The following is a 25,593-nucleotide window of genomic DNA, read 5'->3' on the forward strand; positions in this document are numbered from 1 at the left end:
ACTAATAAAGTGTTCGAATATTTAAAGGGTCATAAGGAAAAAATTTTGCAAGACATTTTTTTAAACCTATTGTGCCAGATGGAGAAACTGATGGAATATTTCATGGGTTTTTCTTCACTTTTGTTTGACTCATTACACTTGGTATTTTATACTTAGCTATGTTTCTTGTGTAAATTTGCATGCGTCATATATACAAAAAACGATACAACCACTTCTGAGGCGGAAATGGCGTATTAGGCTATTGAAACATGCTTATAAATATGATGTTACTCATATGAATTTCTTATCCAAAATTAAGGCTACTTAACAAATTTTCTCAAACTCGTGACCTATCTAAATCGTTTTTTTTCAGGCCAGTAAATCTCAGGACGCCATTTTTCCAAGGATCGTTTTTGTGGCCAGAAATGTCAACATGCCAGTTCAAGAAAAAAAGTATGTAGCCGATTTCGAGGCCCGACCCCGGCACACAAGCTTGTATATATTGATTCTCGTTGTAAGTAGCAATCTCCAAATGGATCATCTTTGTTTTCTCCTCTTTCCACGGGAAAATGGAGGGCCCCAGAGGGAACACATATAACATTGAAGGGCCAAGCCGGGTATTTCTTTGTTCTTCACTTTTGTTTTTGACTCGTCGTAATTGACGTTGACGCAAATGTTCTAACTGTATATTTCTTGTGGACCTTGTTATGGAACAGCCTCTACATTCTCAAGCGCGTGTTCACAATCTTAATTGGATTTGTGAATATGACCAAACTATTTTAAACAAATAAGCAGTTTTTCATTATATGAGTTTAGCTTTGGCCACAAGTTGCTGAAATATCTGGTATGATTTGTAGAGCTCGATTAAAAGACACTGAAAAAGTTTTGGAAAAAAGGAAGACAGCATTCCGCGCAAAGACTAGGGTAATATAAACTCGTATATACACAAACATTGCAAGACAAATAGTTGACGTAACGAAGGGGGGATTGTACGAGTTCCAAAAAGGGGAGGAGAGTAATATACCAGAAAAAGAACTTACCAGTAAAGAATTGAAGATCCTTGAACCTGCCAAGCACATCCTTCATATATTTATTAATGTTAGTTTTAAATGTGTCTACTTCTGAAGGATTCGTTTCTTGAAGCTTGTCAACAATCCTATAAAAAGAGGTAAAATATAATAAAAAGCACTAGAATACGCAATAGATAATTTCAGCAAAGCAGTCTTGACAGAGAGCCGAACTGCACAATACCCAATGAAAACAATGTCTTTTTGTGGGCAACTATTTGATTTGCATAAGATTTATATCAGTTCATCTGAACTGATCCAACAAAACTGCATTGAACTAAATCACCTTTCCAATTTCTACAGTCACAAAAACTTGATATTCGAATCCTTTTTTAAGAGAGGTATTCACAGCAGTCTTCCTAAATCCGAGGAACTTCTTTAGGAAAATAAGAGAGTTTTACTCTCAATAAGATACACCAACTCGAAACTGTTTATCACTATATATATACACCTTTTACTTTTTCAAGTTCAAAGGATTAAATTTGATATTGTTTTGGACTTCGCCATTGCGTAATTTGATGCAAGGGTAGACTTCTACGGTCGGATTATAACATTCATCATGGCGGTTGCTCAAGCAAAGTTGATGAAGGAATGAAACGGCTTCAGGCGTCACTGGATAAAATATTAGCAGAACAGAAGTTTTTCTGTCTCAATAAGTGCATTTCAAGAGGAAGTTGGGCAAATTTCAGCAGAAAATACGAATCTACGAGATGAATCTAAAAATCTTCGAAATGACCTAGAGCAAGAAAAATTGCGGAATAACGATTTGGAGAGTAAGCTTTTGGACATCAAAGTGAGAGAAAGGAAGTTGAATTTGATTATTCATGGCCCGCCTGCTGAATAACAGAATCAATCATTGACTAGCAACGTAGTCTCTTCTTTCTGACAAATTGCGTTACCGAGGATATTCCTCTTACAAAGTGTTATCGCCTTACGAGAGATAGCAGCCCAAATATTACTAGTAGGGAAACTAGTGTTCGACCGGCCCCTGCTTTTGTATCGCTAGACACAGATCATAGCGTTGAGGCGATTCTCAGTGAGGTGAATAAGTTGAAGAGGAGTGGAATTCTCATTTGCACTCATCTCCCACCCAAGCTAAATTTCCTACGGAATGAGCTATTGTCTAAGGGAAAGAACATGCGTGATTCGGGTTCGGTTCATCTTACGCGTATTAAACAAAAGGGGAGCAAATTTTGGCTTGAGGGTAAAAAGTCTCCGTCTTCACAGTGGGTTAAGATTGACTAGTTATGGTGATTAATAATGATATACCCTTGGTGAGATTATTTTTATTACTTTAGTTTATGTAATATTTCTCTATTCAAACAGGATCCTATTTTTTCTTGTGACTTTTTTGTCCCTCTGTATTTTATTATCAGTTGATTTTTTGTGTGTTTCTATTCACATGAAGTAATTGAATACAATATTTTTTTCTGTATCCGCATTTCATCTTACAATGAATATGTTCCATTTTTTTTCTCTTGTTTCTATTCATCTTCAAGTACTTTCTTTTTTTTTCATCATTATTTTCGCGTTTTCGCTGGTTCAGTTGTTTTTACTGCCTTTAAGACTCAGACGGTGTGCATTTTGCGAAAGTTTCTGCTGGTTCTTATCATAATTCTGATTTTTTACATTGGATGATAATTGTCTTGGGGACAGACTGAGAGACCTAGAGCCTAGCCCTTTCGATTTTCCCATATTCCAGAGACAAGATAAATTTGTTGGAAATGACATAAATAATGGTGGGTTAATTAATTTTTCAAAATGTAATATAAATTACCTTCTGAAGTTTTTGATCTTCCCAGTACCGGTGTTGTGAGAACAGGATTTTTAAACTGTAGTTTTTTTTTAGTTCTCAAGATGATCTTGTGGATGTAGTTCATAAACTATCATGTCATGTCGTTGGATTCTGTTTGACTTTTCTTACAGACCCGACTCCTCATGTTTTTTTCCTGGTTGTCAGTTTACTTTTAAAAACCGATTGACAAAGCGCCAAGGTGGTTTATCAGTATTAGTAAAAGGATCTCTTTCCAACGCCTTGCAAAACTGGAAGGTTCTCATGAGGAAATGCTTTCTGAAGTAATTGTGACTGAAATTAGCCTTGAAAGAAAAAGATAGCATACCAACCACCTTCTTCTCCAGTCAAGTCTTTTCTCTCTAAACTCCACGATTTTTTACATCAATCTCATTTTCAAAATAAAGATGTTATCCTTTCGGGAGATTTCAATACTGACCTTCTAGAAGCTTTCTTCTGTCGATTTACAGTCTTCTTACTTTTCTGCTTCCTACTTGCCTGATACCTACAAGGATTTCACCTAGTTGCGCTTCTCTCATTGATAATATTTTTACATCCTTACCATTTCAAGCAAATTTTGTTGTTTTGAGTGATATATCAGATCATTTTATGCTGATTTCAAATTTGGCTTTTACTAATAAAATACCGCAGGTTAGTAAGGAACGCCAAGTACGGTTAATAAATAAAATAACATTAAAGCACCTGACTGAAAGCCTTGGTCTGTTGGATTGGCAGGATGTTATACCCATGGAGGATACAGATATGGTAAGTGATACTTTTCTAAGAAAACTTAAATGGTGCCTTGATTCTAGTTTAAAAAGCAGTTAAAGAATCAAACTGATTATAATATTAAAATGTTTACATTTTCATAACCACACTGATACAATTGTCGAAAACATGGGTATTATAAAATCTTTTGAAGAAGCTAAAAATTCTGTTCAGAAAAGGTGGTCTTTAATTAATTCTTTTATAAAAAAAAGAAAGAAATTCTAAGTTTCCTGAAGTTATTAGTTCGGAGGGTAATGAATCGGAGAAAGTGGCTGATATTATGAACATTTATTTTGCTAGCATAGGAGCGAAAGTTGTTTCATCAGTAAAGAACCACTCTGATTCATGCAGTAATAAATATTTTTCCTCATACCTTCCATCTCCTTAAAGTAATTCAATTTTTCTTGGGCCTATTTCTCAGTCTAAAATAACAAAAATAGGCTAGTGTGTGATCTAAATCCAGGTAATTCAGCAGGAATGGACGGGTCTAGTTCTATAATTGTTAAAGAAACATTGTCTGCAGTGACTTTACCATTACAGCATATAGTTAATCTTTCATTTAAAACTGGAGTTTTCCCGTCTGCTTTTAAAGAAGTGAGGATAATTCCACTTCACAAAGGCGACTCTCCTGAAAATCCATCAAATTACCGCCCTATTTCTATTTTGTCACCTTTTTCTAAAATATTCGAGAAGGCAATTTATAAAAGGTTTTATGATTTTCTTAAATCGTCTAATTTCTTCACAAATTCCCAATTTGGTTTTAGGTCTGGACACAATACTGAAAACGCTATCCTTGCTCTCATCCAATATATTCATGACTGCTTAGACATGAAATTCCAGCAATAATATATTTAGATTTTAAAAAAGCATACAATACAATATCCCATTGTATTTTTTTATAAATTGGATAATTGTGGTGTGCGCGGACCGGCGTTGGATCTAGTTAAATCTTATCTTGATAAGAGAAAGTAACAAATAGATAGAAGCAATTTCCTCTCTGCCTGTTCCTCAGCCTTCGAAGGTTGGTACCTCAAGGCTCTGTCCTAGGTCCTCTGCTTTTTCTAATTTATAGAAATTATCTTTACCACGCTTTATCCCGTGTCTAAACACACATTTTGCTGATGATACGGAGTTTCACTTTCTGAGAGAAATGACAAGGCGTTGGAGGCCAAACTGGATGCTGCATTTTCTAATGTTCTTGATTGGCGTTCATCAAATTTTATTGCTTTGGATTTATCAAAATCTAGTTTCATAATTTATGGCAGAAAGTCAAATATCTGCCCTCGTACTACCCGACTTACTTCTTCAAAGTATCTATTATAAATATCTCGGATTGAAACGATAAAGTACCTTGGACTTGGGATTGATGAAAGCTTGTCTTTTAATACTCATATTCAAAATCTATGCTTAAAGATTTCAAGGTATGTTGGTTTAATTCGAAGGTTAAAGCATTATTTGCCCTATTCTGCTTTACGAAGCATTTATTTTGCTCTGATTCAGTCTAATATTAACTATTGTTCTCTAGTATATTTATCTACATTTAAAAGCCATATCAAACCAATACAGATTTTTAGAAAATGAAGTCCTAAGAATCCTGAAACCTGTAATTTCATCACCTATTGAACTTCCAAATAAGTCTTCTACATCATCTTTATAGACTTATCTAGTTTTTCTTCCAGTTTCTCGACAATTTACTTTTGGAGCAAATCTTTTAAAATTCGATTATAACATTAAGACATTACCGCCATATTACCTCAATCAAAGTTTGTTCTCCCAATCACAAGATCTACGCAATTATAACACTTGACAAAAAAGAGTATCTACGTTGACATGAGAGATCTATATTCGCACCGTTTGTGGCAGTAGCCACAAACGGTGGCTTCTCACTAGGTCCTTCTCACTAAGGTCCTTCTCACTAGGACCTTATTGATAAATTTTCTTCTATCCATTTAACAAAAAGGAATCTTAAATTTCATTTAGTTCAAGATTATCTTTAATCTAGCGTCTATTTAATAAGATCAAGTCATTTGCATAGTTTGTTGCTCTGAGTGAATGTGGGCCTCTCGGTTATCTTCTAGTATTAATTTATATTTAATAATATAGAATTTTTTTTCATGGATCCTGGGCTAGCTGCTAATTTTATATTACTGTCGTGTTATTTTATCTTTGCCGTCGTGTTTATCTTTGTACTTTAGTGTTATTTGTCATTTTATCTTTGCCTAGGCCTAATTTTTCGAGCTTGTCTCCCTATGGGCCTATGTCAAATATATATATGTAAATAATAAAATGATTTAAGTTGAACTTGAACCAAAATTGAAAAACTAACAAACCAAGCCATACAAGCTCCGTCAAGCATACAAGTACCCAAACGTCTTAATCACAGAGTTGAGGATTTGGGCCTCACACACAACGTCTATCCATTGATAAAAATACAAAAACCAAGAATCAATCCTTTTTTGAGTAAAACTTGAATTCGTAGAGCAAAAACAGGATTAGAATAAAATGCACGTAAATATGAATAGCCATTCAATTAATGCCAGGAGAGGGTCTTTTCTCTTCGTAAATGAATGTTTTCAAAAGTTATAATTTTGCTAAGTCTACCCTATTGCTTCTTGCAGCTGAAGGATCAAATGAAAGTTATATAAGGAGGGATGGGGCCAGCGAGGTGGCGAATCGGCAGATCCGTGCTGGGGGGGGGGGGAGAGGTGACAAAATTTTTTTTTTCGATACTCACAAAAGAGTATATACTATATTTTGTTGAATGTCTGTCGCCCAGAAGGCTTTGCTGCTAAAGTCATAATTCTTAACATAATACGGTATGTCTAAAGGAACCGACTTTGTAGAAAACTTGGACCTAAGTTGCTCTGCTTGAGCCATTTGACCCTGTCCCGACCACTCATCTCATCCCCCCCCCCGCCAAAAGGTTAGGCATGTTTGGATCTGATCCCACTTCAAACTCCTGTGTGTCTGGACACAGAGGGGAAGAATTTCCTCAATGAAATTTCACTGAAGGACCCCTCGGAGTAAAAATAAAAAATAATGACAAAAATGCAGGTTCCTACTTTTCAACACCCTTCTCCCAAATATACTGTCCTCCCCCAGAGAAGTTGGACCTGTGCGCACCAGTAAAAACAGTACTAAATTTAGTTCTTTCCTTTTTCTGAAAGGGTGAAATTCCTCTACATACATATTATAAACACAGCGACAATGATTCTAAAAGGCCAGAACAATATACCTCTTCATATATTCCTTCAAATACAAGGTGTATCCCTTTTTATCACCAAAAGCATAACTTTCTTGTAGCCTATGATTCAGAACGATATCACATCCAGATTCAACCGCTTCTTCAGTTCCTTCATCAACATCTTCAGCAGAAGGGTTGGAACCAATTAACTGGACATCTCCAACTTTACGAGTGACAAGCTGAGAAAAAAAAGTTAAAAAAAAAACAAGCAAATCCAAACAAACAAACAAACAAACAAACACACATACACACACACACACACACACACACACATATATATATATATATATATATATATATATATATATATATATATATATATATATATATATATATATATATATATACGTCTGTTACTGATATATCTTTCAATTGTGAAAGCATCCAGCATTTTAGATAATGCCCCTAAATCAATGAAATGTCTGAATATAAAATAAATTATCGTCTATGTTCACCATCACAAGAAATTTTTTTAAAAGTATTTTAGAACATTAGTAAATTGTTTGTCCTATCACACATGTTACATAAAGCTTGCGTTCTCCTTATGAACAATATTATAATTCCAAACCAAGCATAGGCAGCGCTGTTAAAGTAAAGAACAATGTGGGCACAATGTATTATTTTTTTTTCGTGGTCTTAGACCAGGGCACTTCGTATCAAAGGAGTTATCGTAGAAACTTCGAAAAGGGCTCATTCGATTGGAAATTGGAGTGGCTAGTGCCCTTTTTCCTAGTCAAAAGTGATTAGAGGGCAACTAGCTCCCCCCCCACACCCATAATTTGTTCAGCGTAGTTGATTTCGAGATAGAAAATATGTTTTTGGGGAGGACACTCCCCCACAGCCCTCAGGGCAAGGGTTTTAAGTTATGCCCTGGAGGCATATAAGAACGATGTTGGCACAATGTATTATTTTTTTCTTTTAGAGCAGTGCACTTCGTATCGAAGAAGTTGTCGTAGAAACTTCGAAAAGGGCTCATTCAATTGGAAATTGGAGTGGCTTGTGCCATTTTTAATAGTCGAAAGTGATTGGAAGGTGACTAACACCCCTTCCACGCTCACCATTTTGTTCATCGTAGCTGATTTCCAGATAGAAATTATATTTTTGAGGAGGATACTCCCCCACAGCCCAAAGGGCAAGAGTTGTAAGTTATACCCTGGGGGCATATAAGGTTTTTTTTTATAGAAAGCGTTGTTGTAGAAACTTCAAAAAAGGCTTATTCGATTGGAAATTCAAAGGGCTAGTGCCCTTTTTAATAGTCGAAAGTGATTGGAGGGCAACTAACCTCCCTCTCACGCGCACCTTTCCCCCAAACATATCCAATCACAATTCTGAGATAGCCATTTTATTCAACGTAGTTTTAAGTTCTGGAAATTAGGTCTTTGAGGATGACAACCCCCCCCCCCCCACAGCCCTCAGAACAAGGGTTATAGGTTATGCCATGGGGGCATATAAGGTTTTTTATAGAAAGCGTTGTCATAGAAACTTCAAAAAAGGTCCATTCGAATGGAAATTCAAAAGGCTAGTGCCTTTTTTAATAGACGAAAGTGATTGGAAGGCAACAGACACCCCTTCCACGCCCACCATTTCTCCAGACATATCCGATCAAAGTTTTGAGATAGCCATTTTGTTCCACACAGTTCAAAGTTCAGGAAATTATACCTTTGACCAGGAAACTTCCCCCACAGTCTTCAGGGCAAGGGTTATAAGTTATGCCCTTGGGGCATATACGTTTTTTTTTACTGAAATCTGTGCCATAGAAACTTGAAAAAGGGCTCATTCGATTGGAAATCCAAAGGGCTATTGCTCTTTTAAATAGTCAAACGTAATTTGAGGGCAACTAACCCCCCTCTCACGCCCATCTTTTCCCCAAACACATCCAATAAAAATTTTAGATAGCCATTTTATTCAACGTAGCTAAAAAGTTTAGGAAATTAGGTCTTTAAGGACGACAACCCCTCCCCACCACAGCCCTCAGGGCAAGGGTTGTAAGTTATGCCCTGGGAGCATATAAGGTTTGTATTGAAAGCGTTGTCATAGAAACTTCGAAAGGGCTCATTCAAATGGAGTTTGAAAGGGCTAGTGCCTTTTTTAATAGTTGAAAGTGATTGGAGAGCGAGTAACGCCCTCTCACGCCCATCGTTTTCCCAAACGCATCCAATCAAATTTTGAGATATCCATTTTGTTTAACGTAGTCGAAAGTTCTGGAAATTAGGTCTTTTAGGATGATAACCTCCTCAGAGCCCTCAGTGCCAGGGCTGTAAGTTATGCCCTGGGGGCATATAAGGTTTATACAGAAAGTTGTTATAGAAATTTCAAAAAGGGCTCATTCGATTGGAAATTGAAATTGCCCGTTTTAATAGTCGAAGGTGAGTGGAGAGTAATTAACCCCCTTCTCAAGCTCACCATTTCCCCAAAAGCATTCAATCAACTTTTAGAAGTAGACATTTCGTTCAACGTAGTTGAAAGTTCTAGAAATTATGTATTTAAGGATGACAAACCCCCCAGAACCCCCAGGGCAAAGGTTGTAAGTTACGCCCTGGGGGCATATAAGGTTTTTTATAGACAGAGTTGTCGTATGACTTCAAAAGAGGCTCTATCAATTGGAAATTGCGAGGTATAGTACCTTCTTTAATAGTTGAAAGTGATTGGTGGGTAAATAACCCCACTGTCAAGCCCACCATTCCCCCAAACACATCCAATCAAAATGGTCACATAGCCATTTTGTTGAACGTAGTTGAAAGTTCTGGAAATTAGGTCTTTGAGAATGACACCCCACCCAGCCCTGCAAGGATTGTAAGTTATGCCATGGGGGCATATAAGGTTTTTTTTTATTGAAAGTGTTGTCGTGGAAACTTCAAAAGGGCTCATTTGATTGGAAATTGAGAGGGCTAGCGCCTTTTTTAATAGTTGGAATTAATTGGAGAGTGACAACCGCCCCTCTCACGCCCACCATTTCCCCAAACACATCCAATCAAAATTCTGAGATAACCATTTTGTTTAACGTTCTGAAAATTCTGGAAATTAGGTCTTAGAGGATGACAACCACCCTAACAGCCCTTAGGGTAAGAGTTGTAATTTATGCCCTGGGGCATATAAGGTGTCTATGTAAAGCGTTGTCGTTTCAAAAAGGGCTCATTCGATTAGAAATCGAAAGGCCTAATGCCCTTTTTATTAGTCGAAAGTGATTGGAAGGCTTGACATTTTTATAATAAATATCAATGTGGGTATAATGTATTATTATCTTTTGTTGTTGTTGTTTAGACCAGGGCACTTCGTATCGAAGGAGTGGTCGTGGGAACTTCGAACAAGGCTCAATCGATTGAAAATAGAAAGGGCTAATGCCCTTTCTAATAGTCAAAAGTGATTGGAGGGCAACTAATCCCCTTCCCACGCCCACCCTCCCATTTGCCCATTATGTTTAAAAACTTTGAGAGGCTCAAAACCCCTATGCCTTCCCAAGGCCAGAACAAAATTTGCACTATACTGAAAAAATACAAATGAATGTGCATTATCAGTTTAATATACATATACTGATATTTAGTAATCAAAATGTTAATATTATTTGATTTATTAAAGTTATAAAAGTAAAAAAATTCAAATTTTCTCAGTAAAGTGCAAATTTTCTTCTGTCCTTGGGAAGGCATAGGGGTTTTACGCCCAACTTATGTTAATTTCTGCTCGTTTTGAGTTTGACTCTGTTATTTATTGTAATTTTTATTCGTTTTGGGTTTTATTTATTTATCGATGGTGATTTGTGGTAGTTTTATGCTTGGTAGATTATTTGATTTGATTTTTTCACATTTTTTGTTTAATGGAGTTCTTTACTTTTCTTTAAAAAACTTGTTTTGTGGAAAGTTTTTTTAATTAATTATCATAATTAAACAAAGTGTAACACTATTACTACTAACAGTTCATTGCAGCATCAAGCTGCTTGAGACCAACAAAAAAGTTTCAATACTTCAATTTCAAAGCTTCAATACTTTGTGATGATTTCAAAGTATAATACCTGCAACAAAAATCTAGAAGAGCATGAATAATAGCTACAATAATGAAGGGTTTGACTTGAATGCTCAAATGCTGTTTGCACACTGTTTGAAATTCAATCAGTACTAGGGTCTAGATCAGTGGTTCCCAGCTGATTTTGGGTCATGACCCACCTAGGAATAATTAAAGTAATTATGCCCCCTCATGGCATTTAGATTTTGTTGTTCAAGATTTTACATGTATTTACATGAAGGAAGCCTAAATCACGATAAAAAAAAATGTACCTTTTTTCAGGACATCCTCTATGCATATTTTACCTTTTTTTTTATAGTATAATATACTAATTTTGATAAATTTGTGTCTGCATGCAACAACTTTTATACAATGCATGATGTCATTGCAATACTATCATGTATATTTTTTGTTTTTCAAAGCATATGAATGTGACACCATTCACATGTATATTTTTTATTTTATTAAGGCTCTAGAATATGCTTTGCCAAAGTATGCACGTTCTGCCCATGACCCACCAAAATATTGCCATGGCCCACTGGTAGAGCCTGTGTCCCATGTAAGGAATCACGGGTCTAGATGCACGGACTATTTCAATTAAGTAGGTGAACAAACAAACAATCAAATATAAGACAAATTATGCCGATGAGATGTTAAAAACCTTAAACAAAGCTGGTTTTAATAAGGACAGCAATCAAACAATATGCAGGAATTAAAATATTATTCCCATAGGAATAATATTTATTTACTATTATTCTTGATCATAAAACAAAGGAAGCTACAGCTTAGGCAAGGAGTGAAGTTAGAATAGCTTTAAGCTACTCCTTAAGGCCATATTGAAAAAACATTCTTTGAAATTTTCAGTCCTGGTATTTACCAATTGCTTAAGTTGTTGCCAAAACAGAAAAAAAAGTTTGATTTTTATCTTAGTTGCCCATTTCAAATTTGTGTTGATGTTTTTATTCAAAAGCAATTACAGTTTATTATTTTATTTTAATAAGACAATATTATTACATTTTTCTGCAGTTTTAGTTTAGTTTTAAATACAATATCTATTTTGTTGAAGTGTAGATTCCAAATGAAATACGTACCACAGAAACACTTAAAAATAGAAAAATAAAGCAAAGGAAAACAATGTAAAATCAATGATACATTCAGAGAATGAAAATCAAACAGCAGAAAACAAAGCAAGGACTACAATAAAAATTGCTATTAAAGTTTCCACAATATTGAAACTGAAAAATGCAGACAATTGAAGTCAAATAAAGGAAACAATATATCACTAACCATCCCGCAGATCACTATCCTACAAAATCACAGCAAAATCTGTGCTTCAATTTCATTAGTTTTGCTTTTGTAGCTTTTATGCTTATTTTAACCTTTAAACGTATCTTAAAAAGGAAAGTCTGAAAAACTCATCCAAAAAATTCACTTGTAAAGAAAAAAAATTCATAATTCATTTGGAAATAAATATGAGACAATTAAATTAAAATGTATAATAAGGTCAAAATCTCAATGAAGAGAAATTACTCCAAACAAGAATAAAATTTCTGAGGAACTAATATTATTTCTCTTCTATTGCATTAGAACCCCTGGCTCAAGAACATGCATATATAAACTCCAAATTGATCAACAAAAGTTTCTTGGCCCATAGTTGGGGTGCCTGTTCTCCTAACTTTGGGCAAAAGCAAAAACATATTTCATTATTGCTTGTACAAGGCTTTGACAGAGAAATTGGTGTCCCATTTAGATTTTATTGATCCAGTTGATTGAAAATTGCAGCAAAAGCCCAGACATAATATATCTAACTGTCCTGGGCAGAGAAGAAATGAGAGTTCCTGACAACTGCCAAATATTTTAGTCTTTTTTGGGGTGGGAATAGCTCTATTCAAATTCCAAACATATTTCTCAGATCAATTTGCCACATGCAAAGCATCTTCACTTGAAAGTTCTAGAAACTAAAATTCCCTCCAAATGAAATTTTTCAAAGTATGAGATGAAAATTAGAGAGTTAAAGTTGGAAAATGCTAAAGCAATTGGTTTTTAACTTATAAATTTACATTGACAGCTGTACTGGGGTTGCCAGGGCCTTTGAGGGCCAAGACAAGTCCCCTGGAATGAATTTCTTCCTGGGCCATTGTGACATTTTGTTATGAAACATCCTCAATGCAAAAAACCTTAAAAACCTCACTAATAATGTGGGATACAATCAATCTTCAAATTTTATGAATATTGTAAAGAGAGCTAATGAGCAATGTACTAGCATTTAGGCATATCCTCAGAAACTTGTTCAACTAGAAAGGTTCACAACTTCAAAAAACACAATAAAAGGGACAAATTACATGGAACAAGCAGTGATTAGAGAGGAGTGGATAGAATTATATTGATACATATATATATATATATATATAGGGTGAAACAGTCCAAATCCCCTCCACCCGTCTCATATTCAAACATGCTAGTAGCATTTTAAGTAGTTTCATTTTTGCTTCAAAATTCTTCAGTATTTTTTTGGCTTTGAAATTCTTTATAATAAAAGATAACTTACCCTTCCTGTTACTTCATAGATTACACCATCAACAAGTTTCATGGGATAGGTGTCTGAGAAAAGTTCATCATCTAGAAAAACAAAACAAAACACCCATGATAACAATTATATCATTCCTGAACAACTCTGATCATGTTATTTCAACTTGACAATTAAAAATCAAAACAAATCCCCAACAAAAACTGGTTTTTAACCAAATTCATCATTCCCCCCTTTCTCTTTGTTTTTTTGGTTGTCAATATCCACCAGATCACTGGGTGTCTCTTTTCTTATGCATAATTATTTGAATCTACAATTTGCTATTTTTTTTTAGCCCAACCTCCTAGCTTTAAGCTAGTCCTTAAATATTACAGCTGCTCTCAGTTTTCAATTCACAATGCTATTATATACTAACCTTTCTCCTAAATTTTATTGGTAGTCCCTTGAAACAAAATATGTCATTTGCATAATTTATCCATTTGCAAAAAAATAAACATCATAAAATAGTACCAGATAAAATTTCTGGGCAGTCCAAGTTTTAACAAGGTATAATGTTCACACCATTCAAAAGCAATTCCCCAATAAACTACATCATTAGAAATTAGTCATTTGCTTAAGTTGGCGCTGTTTCCCCACATATTCTAAAACCTAACAATATACTTAACCAAAATATTCTTAAGATATTGAGTTCAGCAATATATAACAAGCCAACATTGATTCAGAGATTTAGCCTCCATGATAGTGATTCAAAAAAACAGTAAACAAATTCTTTTTAAAGTAAAATAAAAAATAATCAGAAGTAAAGTCATATAAAAGTCAAGCTTAGAACAAACAGAAATCAAAATGAATTGTCAGGTCACATTTAAAAATAATAGATATGACAGGGATCAGCAACATTCCAAATATTTTGTTATAATTAAGTTCTTTGTTGGCAGAAAAACATGCCCTGTCAGTTTTTAGCCAACTGGAGAGAAACATTTTTTTTAAGACATTGTGGCATAACAAATTGATACAACCAAAATTTTATCTATGTTGGAACCTTTCTGGCTAAGTAGATTTAAGAGTAATTTCAAATACAAGAAGGAGTGTGGCACCCCCCTCCAAAAAAAATTAACAATTTGTAGAATAGTTCATAAATTTGTCATCCCTAAATTTTGAGCTAGAAATTCGAAATCAATTGTATCAGTCACAGCCAATCTCCCATGGATGGAAATGATTCAGTAGATTCAACCTGTAATATATCTTTGACATTTATGCAACAGGTGTACAGATTGTGAGAGTTCAGAAAGTCCAGTCCAAGAACCACCCTCCCTCCTCTTATCTGCCCCAAGTGCACAGTAACCCTACTACCTTTTGATTTTGCAGACATTTATTTTCTTAGTAAGCTATGGAGCCTGCTTAAAGGGACCAATCATCCAATTTGATTCTGTCAATGAACTGAAAATGGGTATTCCATTAAGAGCCATCTAAAGGAAATTTTAAAAATTAGAGAGGCATTACAAGCAAGGGGTCATGAAAAGGGGCCTTTTGCCTTAATCTATTTTCTATACTTTCAGGTATCCTTCTATAAGGTCTAAATGTATTTTAAACCCTGTGATTTGCTTAGTAGATGAGTATCAAGAAAGAATATATGAATATATTCCTAAAAAATCTGTTATAAGGTGTTTCTACCTTGGAAGGCTTAGGCTGCAGCCAAACACATACAAGACTTTTTGCACAGACAGGGGGGGGGGGGATTAGAAATGTGCCAAAGAGAATAAATATATGATGCACAAATGAACACTGTACAAGATTTCCTGGAAAACATTTGTGAAGGCTCCCCTACATATGTGTGATTTAAGAAATGTAATGATGAAAGAGGAAAATCTAGCATATTTGGTTTTTTACAATTATTCTATATGATCAATTTTAAAAGAATCTGGATGGGAATTATGGAAGTTGGCAACCCTTGAAGATCAATGTAAAAAGCTTATTAGACTAAATAGTTTACAATGGCGGTTGGAATAAGCAAAGTAAAGGCCACAACTATGCTACAAAGCATTGTTACTATAATTACTGAAGTTTTTAGAGAAAATTGTTGCCTGTTGAGATTGAACATGCCTACAGTAATAAAATAAATACTGATCATATTGCATTTACATATATACTGAGTTTACAGCATATCTAGATAATCTATCCAGGAGATCTGAAAGTTTATTAAGTCTTCAAGAGGTGGTGCTATAAAAATACTTTTGGTGTTTCAGGAACAACTGAAAGTCCCTGGAAGCTTTTACCTTAAAATTACCTTGAATCACAGCTTGGAGCAAATTTAAGGATTTTCCATCCTTGTAATGCTCTGTGATGACATCTAATGTTTTTTTGTTTGTTTGTTGTGATTTGCTTGCTACATTCGGGTTGTAGACTCAGCAGCTTCCCAGTTGTAGAAGAACTCCTGCTGTTGCCAATCTTCATCAAGTCTTTGCTTGAAGGCAATTGTCGAGTCTGCAGACACCGTATCTTCAGAGAGCTGATTCCACAAGTTGGTTATTTATTGGCTGAAGAAATGGCTTCTCTCTCGGATAGAAGAGGGCTCCTTGAAGATTTTCATTGAATTTCTTCTTGTCACAAGGCATTCTGGGGGAGCAAGGAAACCAGGAAGAGTATTTTTTGAAATGACTTTGTGGGTTAGAATCATGTCGCCTGGCTTCCTCTGGTATTTGAGAGTAGGGAGCTTCAGATGACGCAAACGCTCTTTGTATGGCACTTGTTTGAGGCCATCAACCATCTTAGTTGCTCTTCTCTGTACTTTTTCTAGTATTTCCCTATCCTTCTTAAAATAGGGGGACGCCAGGGATTTCCAATCTCAAGGCGTGGACGAACCAGTGCCTTGTAGAGCTTCATAAATACTTTAGGACGCCGGCTAGAGATAGTTCTTTTAATAAGTCCAAGGGATTGGAAGGCAGAAGAAGATAAAGATTTTGCATGGGTACTGAAACTCAGCCGATGATCAACAATGACTCCAAGATCTCTTTCTTCAGTAACTACAGAGAGGGGGTTACCTTGGAGATGGTACTGCTGATGTGGATTATGTTTGCCAAAATGAATGACATGACATTTTTCAGCATTAAAGGAGAGGAGCCATTTATCAGCCCAGCTTCCAAGAATATCAAGGTCCGTTTGTATAGATTGGAGATCAGATGGTATAGCAGCTTTGCCAGCATCATTAATATAAAAATTGAAGAGACTTGGTCCAAGGATGGTCCCCTGGGGGACGCCACTTAACACAGTTATGGATGACAATAAATGAGGAACACCTTGAGAATCATAGACCCTGACGGCTTTTGTTCTTTCTGATAGGAAACTGTATATCCACTGCGCAGTAACACCATCAACAGCTGCTGCCTTCAGTTTGGCGATCAGGAATTCATGACATACCCTGTCAAAAGCTTTTGAGAGGTCCAGGAGCACCATATCAACAGGAAATCCTCAATCCAGCAGTGATGTTATATACTCGTATGTCTGTATAAGGTTAGTGTCCATGGATCTACCAGATCTGAAGCCATGTTGAGAAGGAGTAAGTATGTTGTTAGTTTCAAAGTGCTGGATGAGAACTCTATTTACAAATCTCTCAAGCACCTTTACAACCACAGAAGTGATGCTGATGGGACGGTAATTTTCAGCACAATCCTTGGGGCCTTTTTTGTGGATTGGCGTGACATATGACGTTTTCCAATCTGTAGGTAGCTCTCTGTTTTTTAGGGACAGCTGGAAGAGTCTGCACAGAGGAGAAGTGAGGACATTTCTACACTCTTGAAGAAGCCTTGGGTGTAACCCGTCAGGTCCTTTGGACTTGTTAACATCAAGTTTATCAAGGCTAGATAAGACCATTTCTTCAGTAACTAACAGGCTAGGCATTGGGGTAGATGCAGAATGTGATAAAGCTGCAGGGATGGTTGGACAAGACCGGGTGGTGAAAGTGGAGGCAAACTGGACATTTAGTAAATTAGCTTTATCTATTGGCGACGAGTGCGTTACCCTGCTATGTTTGAGGTCAGGAATGGTGTGACAGTTAGGACTTTTAGCAAAAACATGCCTCCAGAAGGATTTGGGGTTTGCCTTGATATCTGTGGCAAGCTTCTCCTCAAATTCAGACTTCAATTTCCTAACTGAGTCCAAGAAGAGATTCCAAGCATTCACATACCTTAGCCAATTTTCCTGTGTTTTTTTCTTTTTGTACCTTTTTCAAGCTCTGGCCTTCCTATTGATAGTCCTCTTTGTATCCTTTGTGATAAAAGGAAGCGTTTTTGGTTGTCTTTAATAAATAACATGAGAGTGCTTCTTTTCTGTTGACAGGAGAGTTTCCTTGACATTCAACCATGACGTGTTGATATCAGAAGTAATGAGCTCTGACCAATTAATTGATACCAATTCCCGCTTTTAAGAACAGTTCCTGAGCCTGTCTTAGACAATCACACAGATTACAATGCCCGAAGAACCCAAAAATAAATTTATAGGAACAACTTCTAGGAAAACTGCTACATAAGACTTGGCAAAAAGAAAATTGTAAAGGACATAAATATTGAAATAGAAATATCTATTAGAAGGTGAATCATTTGAAATACAAGGTAATAACAAATTCAGCAAAACTTTACATGCCTTTTGTCATGGAAGTTCCTAAATAGAAATGAATTTTGCAGATCAAAACATTGGTTGCACCATGCCAGAATAAGTCTGTTGGCATATCCTATAACCTTAATTTATGCTATGCAGCATAATCAAGACCAGTCTACTCCATATCAATCATGGTAATTTTGCCTCAAGATGCATCAAACTGGGCTATTACACTACATGCTAAAACATTCAAATCAGAGGCAATGCACTAGTGTTGTCTATAGTAAAGGGCCATAAGGTTTCAATTAATCTTTTTTCCCAGAGGCACTTCATAAGGAAGGGGTGGTTGTATGAACTTCAGAGAGGACTAATTTAATAGGAAATTCAAAGTTCTAGTGCCCTTTTTAAGAGTCAAAACTGATTGGAGGGCAACCAGCCCCCTCCCATGCCCCCCCCTAAGTGCATATCTTGCTCAAAATAGTTTAAAGGTCAAATAACTAAGCCTTCAGTGTAAACACAACCCCCAACACCCCAAAGGCAAGGACTTTAAGCTATGCAAGCTACCCATTGTTAACATTTAAGTTTTTTACTAGGGAGAGTTGGGCCTCCAAAAAAGGTTGAAGGTATTAAGGTGAAACTTAAACAAAAAATTGAGAGGGATGTCAAACAATCAAAACACTCCATGTGCTAGCTGGTTGTCAAAAGGGAATATCAGCAATATCTAAGGAACAGCTAAGGGTATTAAGTTGAAACTTCTAGGGCATGTTTAAGAGTGATTGGAGGATAACAAGCCCCCCCCCCCCAGCCATTTTTATTTGTCCTCTCTCCTCAACAACGATCAAGATTTTAAAATAACAATTTTGTTCAAACTAGTAAAATGTCTAATAACTATGCCTCTGGGGAGGGTATGCCCCTCACAGTCCTACAGCAAGGACTAGAAATTATACAATTTGCCCAATATTTACATGCAGGATAAATCATAGGCAGTGCAATAGTGTTGCCTAAGTGGCACAATGTATTTTTTTTGGGGGGGGGGGGTTAGACCAGGGCACTTTGTATTGAAGGAGTTGTCATAGAAACTTCAAAAAGGGCTCATTTGATTGGAAATTGAAAGGGCTAGTGCCCTTTTTAATATTTGAAAGTGATTAGAGGGCAACAAACACACCTCCCACGCCCACCATTTCCCTGAACACATTCAATCAAAATTTCAAGATAGCCATGTTGTTCAACATAGCTGAAAGGTCCAGAAATTATGTCTTTGAGGATGAAAACCTCTCTACAGCACTCAAGGCAAGGATTGTGAGTTATGCCATGGGGGCATATAAGGTTTATATTGAAAGGGTGATCATATAAATTTTGGAGGGGACTCATTAGATTGCTAATCAGAAGTGTTAGTGCCCTTTATGAGATTCAGATTGATGGGAGGGTGGATTTCCCCATCCCACACCTTGTATTTTCCTGAAATGCATCTGATGGAAATTTTGAGATGGCCATCTGTTGTTGTAAAAACTTTGAAAAGAGCTCATTTGATTGGAAATTGAAAGAGCTAGTGCCCTTTTTAATAGACAAAAGTGATTAGAGGGCAACTAATCCCCATCCCATACCCATCATTTCCCCAAGCACATCCAATCAAAAATTTGAGATAGACATTTTGTTCAACATAATTGATAGGTTTGGAAATTATGTCTTTGAGGATGACAACCTCCCCCCCATGCAGCCCTCAGGGCAAAAGGTTGTAAGTTATGCCCTGGGGGCATATAAGATTTATATAGAATAGGTGACTCTATAATCTTTGGAGGGGTCTCATTAGTTTGGTAATCAGAAGTTCTAGTGCCCTTTTTAAGATTCAGAGCAATTGGGTGGACACACCTCATATTTTCCCTAAATGCAACTTATAGAAATTTTTAGATGGCCATTTTTTGCTGGAGAAACTTCAAAAAAGGATCATTCAATTACAAATTGAAGGGTCTAGTGACCCTTTCAATAGTCAAAAGTGATTGGAGGGGAACTAACCCCCCTCATACACCCACCATTTCCCCAAACACATCCAATCAAAATGTTGAGATAGCCATTCTGTTCAACATAGTTAAAAGGTCTGGAAATTATGTCTTTGAGGATGACAACCCCTCTTGCTGCCCTTGGGGCAAGGGTTTTAAGCTATGCCCTGAGAGCATATAAGGTTTTTATAGAAAGGGTGGTTGTATAAACTTTGGAGGGGCTCACTGCATGGGTAATCAGAAGTTCTAGTACTTAAGATTCAAAGTGATTGGAGGGCAAATACCCCCCCCCCCCGACACCTTGTATTTTCCCAAAATACATCTGATAGATATCTTGAGATGGTCATTTGTTGTTGTAGAAACTTAAAAAAAAAAAGGCTCATTTGATTGGAAATTGAAAGGGCCTTTTTTTAATAATCAAAAGTGATTGGAGGGCAACAAGCTTCCCCACAATCATTAATGATTGGGGATAATTCTTGTGCAAGCCCCTTCTCCTCACTATTAAACAGAGCTCTTTCACTAATATTCCTAGCTGCAGACTGCAGTCCTATTTTTCTTCCCTAACACACCATCAGCAACTTCAAATTTTTTTTTCCAAGTATAATTCCATCCATCTTCCACATTGTCAAATTTTAAACTCTCCAGTTTAGTATTCAGTATTCCTGAAATGTTTCTCTCAAATTCTCATCCTGGAGTATACTAACATCATAACTTCCCAAGAGGTAGTTACTCTTTCCAAAATTTTCACAATAAATTAATCCTAGACTCTACCAGATGGTGATCTTTAGTTTTAACATCAATAACAGCACTGTCTCCTAATAAATGATTAGGATGAGTGATTCATCTGAATCACTAGTATCTCTGTCAGTCAGCTCTACAGGGGCATTCTCCTAATGATTCAGATGAGTGATTCATCTGAATCACTAGTATCTCTGTCAGTCAGCTCTACAGGGGCATATACTACTATAACTGATACCCTGAACTTTTTAGTCTTAAAATGAGTGCTTAGTATTCATATTATTAATACCTTCCAAGCCTAAACAAGACTTAGCATCTTCCTTATTCATTGTGAGCCCTACTCCCTGTCTATGTACCCCATCCTTCCTGACTGAGCAAACAAATTCCATATCACCTAATGTCATGCTTCCTGCCCCTGGGATGAGTTTTCTGAAACACCTAATAAGTCCAGTTTGAATTGTCTCCATTTGTCAGTCAAAATGTCAATACAATAGTTTTTGTTTACCATCAAAACAGTCCCAAGTTCCAATTTTAAAGTTCTTTAAATCATTGAAATTATTTTGGCCTCAGGAAAAGCAATGGTCCTGGATATAAATGCAGGATGGGGACCAATACATCTTCGCAAGCCTACACTGAAGTGCTTAAGCCAGGTTAGACCTGGACAGCAAGAAGTCCTTGGAACCCCCAGTACAAAGGGAGGCTTTGCACAATCCTGAGCCTATTCTTTGTCATAACATGGTTTTCAGCACTTGGCAATGCTCTTCTATCAACAAGAGTTGAAATCCTGCACAGACAGTATTGAGCCTATTACCTCCCACTCATTATATATCCATGCCTACAAATATTAGGCTATAATATTACAGGGAGGCAACCCATAGTAGATAAATTAACTAGGAAGAGATTTTTCAGTCTGAAAATGCCCACCAAAACAGACCAAGCCCAGAAGGATTATCCATTAATCAGAGATCTGTGTTAATGATGTGCTGTACATTTTAATACAGTAACCCTTTTATGAAATTAAATAGAAAAAAAAAATTTCAACTAAAAGCAAGGACTTTAAATGAACAAATTTTTCACTTTGAACATTAAATAAACAAAATTTTTCAATATATGAGGAGGCTTCCCCTCTTGAACTCCTCTCTCTTTACACTAAAGTTTGACTTCTTTCTCAATTCTTAAAAGATTTAATAAAGATTAGGGCCGATTTATTAGAATAAAAAGCTTTGTCAAAGCAATAGAGACGTTAGTTTAATGAGCAAGGGATTTAGGAGAGTGTATCGCCACTCATATATGGATCAATTTTTGTCTTTTCAATGTTGTTCTGTATTTAAAGTTGAAAAAACTTATTTTTAAAAAATTTTATTTTTGATTGTTAATCAGATTATGCTGGAAAATCTGGTTCCCTCAAGGCGGTTTCAGTCACCATCTCCTCTCCCCACTCTGCACCCAACAACACTCTTTCATAACAAGTGATTGTAAATTAAAAAAAGCTTATTATTCTTATTAAACTCCCATTGTGTTTCAGGAGTTGCACTTAGGAATTGGGACAAAAAGTCAAAAATTTAGCATAAAGAGCAAGGTCTTGAGGAAGGGGCAACCTCTTTCATATATGTAATAATTTCTGTCGTTTAAGTTTTGAGGTTGCTCCATACTTTCAGTTGAAGAAACTTTTTCTTAATTTTATTTCTGATCGCTTTTAAATAACACCAGGAAATCTCCCCCCCCCTCCATGAAAAAATTCCATCATGGAAAGTTGTTTTCACATAAAAATACTCCCCCCCTCCCCACCTCCAGGGGAAGAATTTCCCTGGAGGTGGACAATTCCATTCTAGCTGAAAATTCCACCCAGAAATTTTCTTTTGGATTAACTTGGGTGAAAATTTTTTCTTAGCACACTTTCATTTGAAGAACACTTTAATTTCTGATTGCTTTAGAATCATGCCAGTAATCCCAACCCCCCAACCCCCATTGGTGGAAAAGTTACCCAGCAAAAAGGTTAGGATTAGCATAGTACACCAAAATATAATATAGAAACCACCAAAATATAGTATAATACCAAATATAATATCATTTGTCAATGATAATACCACAAAAAGAATTTTTTGAATGGTAATAATAACAAGTTATATTGTGACATTATTAAATTTGCTCCAAATATGGAAATAAAACTAGATTTTTAATCACCCAAGCAAAATACACTGCAACAAAATATTTCAAATATGTAATTTTATCAAAAAATTAATCAATTCAAAAAGACCCAATGATCAGTTTTACATGTCCCATTATAGTCCTAACAACATCAATTTGTATACTTTTCCTTTTAACTGCATAATGAGGGTCATACAAAAAAGGGATAATACTTTTTGATGCATGAACAGGAGTCTGTGCAAACGCAGTCCCATTTGAGTTACCCCCATTTGGGGTAATCATATGGTTCAGCTAATCCAAAGTGCATTGAAAAGGCCTCACCCTGGTTGCACCTGCATCATTATCAACACAGCTCTCTAACCAGGTAAGTGGTAAGTATGACTGGTAAAACATTTTAAACATTTTACTTATATCTTTCAAAATAAATCTGGTTGTTTTACATGCAACTCAGAAGCTCAAATTAATGAAATAGATGGAGGTGTACACAACTTTTCCAAATCAATAAATCAAGTCTTTTATAATAATATCTTTTATAATAATAAAAATAATTTTTAATTATTTTTGTAAATAGTAATGCCCCATTTCATTTATATATGCAAAAGTCTTAATGGTTTGAATACAAATTTACCTTTTTAGAAAGAAAATTGGAGGTTTCTAACTCTGTGATCAATACTGCTGTGTGGTAAAGCTTTCTAATTTAAATTTAGTTAATTATTAATTTAGTAAAAATATATTAAGACGCAAATACAAAGTTTAAAAATACCACTTTTTATTAAGATAAGGAACATATCCCGCCAAGTTTCTGTTTAATGGGAAATTGAGAAATTACCACTTCCCAGCATTTATGTGGGTTGGTTAAAGGAAGGTGTGGTTGACAAAAATGTATAAGATACGTTTTATTGGAAGATTTAGATCTGATACTAACTTTATGCCGGACTGACCTCTGGTCCATTGTTTTTAGAAATACCTTGGAATCTTGTCTTATCATTGCAAGTGTCTAAGTATTTTATTATATATTATTTTAGTTTCTGAGATTTGTGATCTACTTGGGACAGCCAGTCCCAGTAGAAAGTATATATCTGATTATTATTTTATGTTAAATGAATAAAAGTATTGTATTTTAGACAACCTCTCTACAATCTACCTTTAACCCCTCGAACATACCCAGTTGGTCCGCCTCATTAGTTTGGTCATAGCCTAAGGCACGCTACCAAAGTTTAATTACCTTAGGGCCAGAGTTTATCTCCCCTTTAAAGGGAGAATAAAGGCATCGACGATTACAACCCCCAAATAACATAATAATACAACTTCACAACAACGTCACAACAGCTGTATAGTTTAAACTTTGATTTCTGAGACCCCCCCCCCCCTGCTGGCAAGTTTTTCTGATTTGTAAAAAGCCAACAAAAATGATTATAAAGAGATTTTTGATCGGTTTTTTAATGTTTGTTTTCTGTATATTCAAGTCTTAATGGTTTGTACATAAAATAACCTTTTTGAGAAAAGATAATCAGGGGTTTCTCACTCTGCTATCAACACTGCTGACACATACACACACACACACACATATATATACACACACATACACATATATACACACATACACATATACACACACATACACATATACACACAAATACACATATACACACATACACATATACACATATACACATAAGCATACACAAATACACAAACATACACATAAACATATACACATACTCATATACACATACACACTCACATACACATATACACATACACATATACACACACACACATACACATATACACACACATACACACCACATACACATATACACAAACACATATACACACACATACACATATACACACACATACACATATACACACACACACACATATATATATATATATATATATATATATATATATATATATATATATATATATATATATATATATATATATACACACATGTGGGTGTCATGTGTGTCTGTGTCACACACACATGACACAGACACACACACACACACACACACACACACAGAAAATTGGAGGTTTCTAACTCTGTGATCCATACTGCTGTATAGTTTAAACTTGATTTCTGAGACCCCCCCCCCTGGCAAGTTTTTCTGATTTGTAAAAAGCCAACAAAAATGATTATAAACAGATTTTTGATAGTTTTTTAATGTTTGTTTTCTGTATATGCAAGTCTTAATTGTTTGTACATAAAATAATCTTTTAAGAAATACACATACACATATACACACACATACACATATAATATGTGTACACATACACATATACACACCCCTAACCCTCCCCTGGATATGGCCTTGGTACCAAGGACAGTGAAATGAAATATGACTGTTGAACTTAGTGTCATGGGAACTTATACAGCAAATTGCATCAGCAAACAGATCAGGAAACTGCAGCTTTTTTTGAAGATGTAGCTGTCTTTGAGAATTTATGAATTATTAATGTTTGAATTTTAACAGACAAAACAGCATTGTCAAATATAAATAATTATTTTTACTTATTATTCTCCCAATTCAACCTGGCAACACTGAGTTAATTTGTTTCCCATAATACAAACATTAAATCTATTGACTTTTTTTTTCAGACAAAAATCAACAATATTTTAGAAAAATGTGTAAAAAAGCTAAAATGCATAGCTCTATGACAAGACCATAATTAATAATGTGGCCTCAATGTGCTACACTCTACTTTAAACTATTTTATATATAAAGTATTAATTTCTT

General features: G+C 35.6%; 1 protein-coding gene across 1 annotated transcript in view; it reads right to left on the minus strand.

The window, feature by feature from the left end:
* Tctp (translationally controlled tumor protein) overlaps positions 1–25,593 on the minus strand; it is a 56,514-nt gene that overhangs the window by 8,971 nt on the left and 21,950 nt on the right. The window contains exons 2-4 of the mRNA XM_089102639.1: positions 13,395–13,465; positions 6,842–7,029; positions 1,020–1,135 (exon numbers count right to left, since the gene is read on the minus strand). Coding sequence (XP_088958765.1) covers positions 1,020–1,135; positions 6,842–7,029; positions 13,395–13,465 — 375 coding nt within the window. The remainder of the gene's footprint in view (positions 1–1,019; positions 1,136–6,841; positions 7,030–13,394; positions 13,466–25,593) is intronic.

The sequence above is a fragment of the Artemia sp. Qi Xiang Cuo genome, chromosome 16 (assembly GCF_049724085.1).
Source record: "Artemia sp. Qi Xiang Cuo chromosome 16, ASM4972408v1, whole genome shotgun sequence".
In the NCBI taxonomy this organism is placed as follows: domain Eukaryota; kingdom Metazoa; phylum Arthropoda; class Branchiopoda; order Anostraca; family Artemiidae; genus Artemia; species Artemia sp. Qi Xiang Cuo.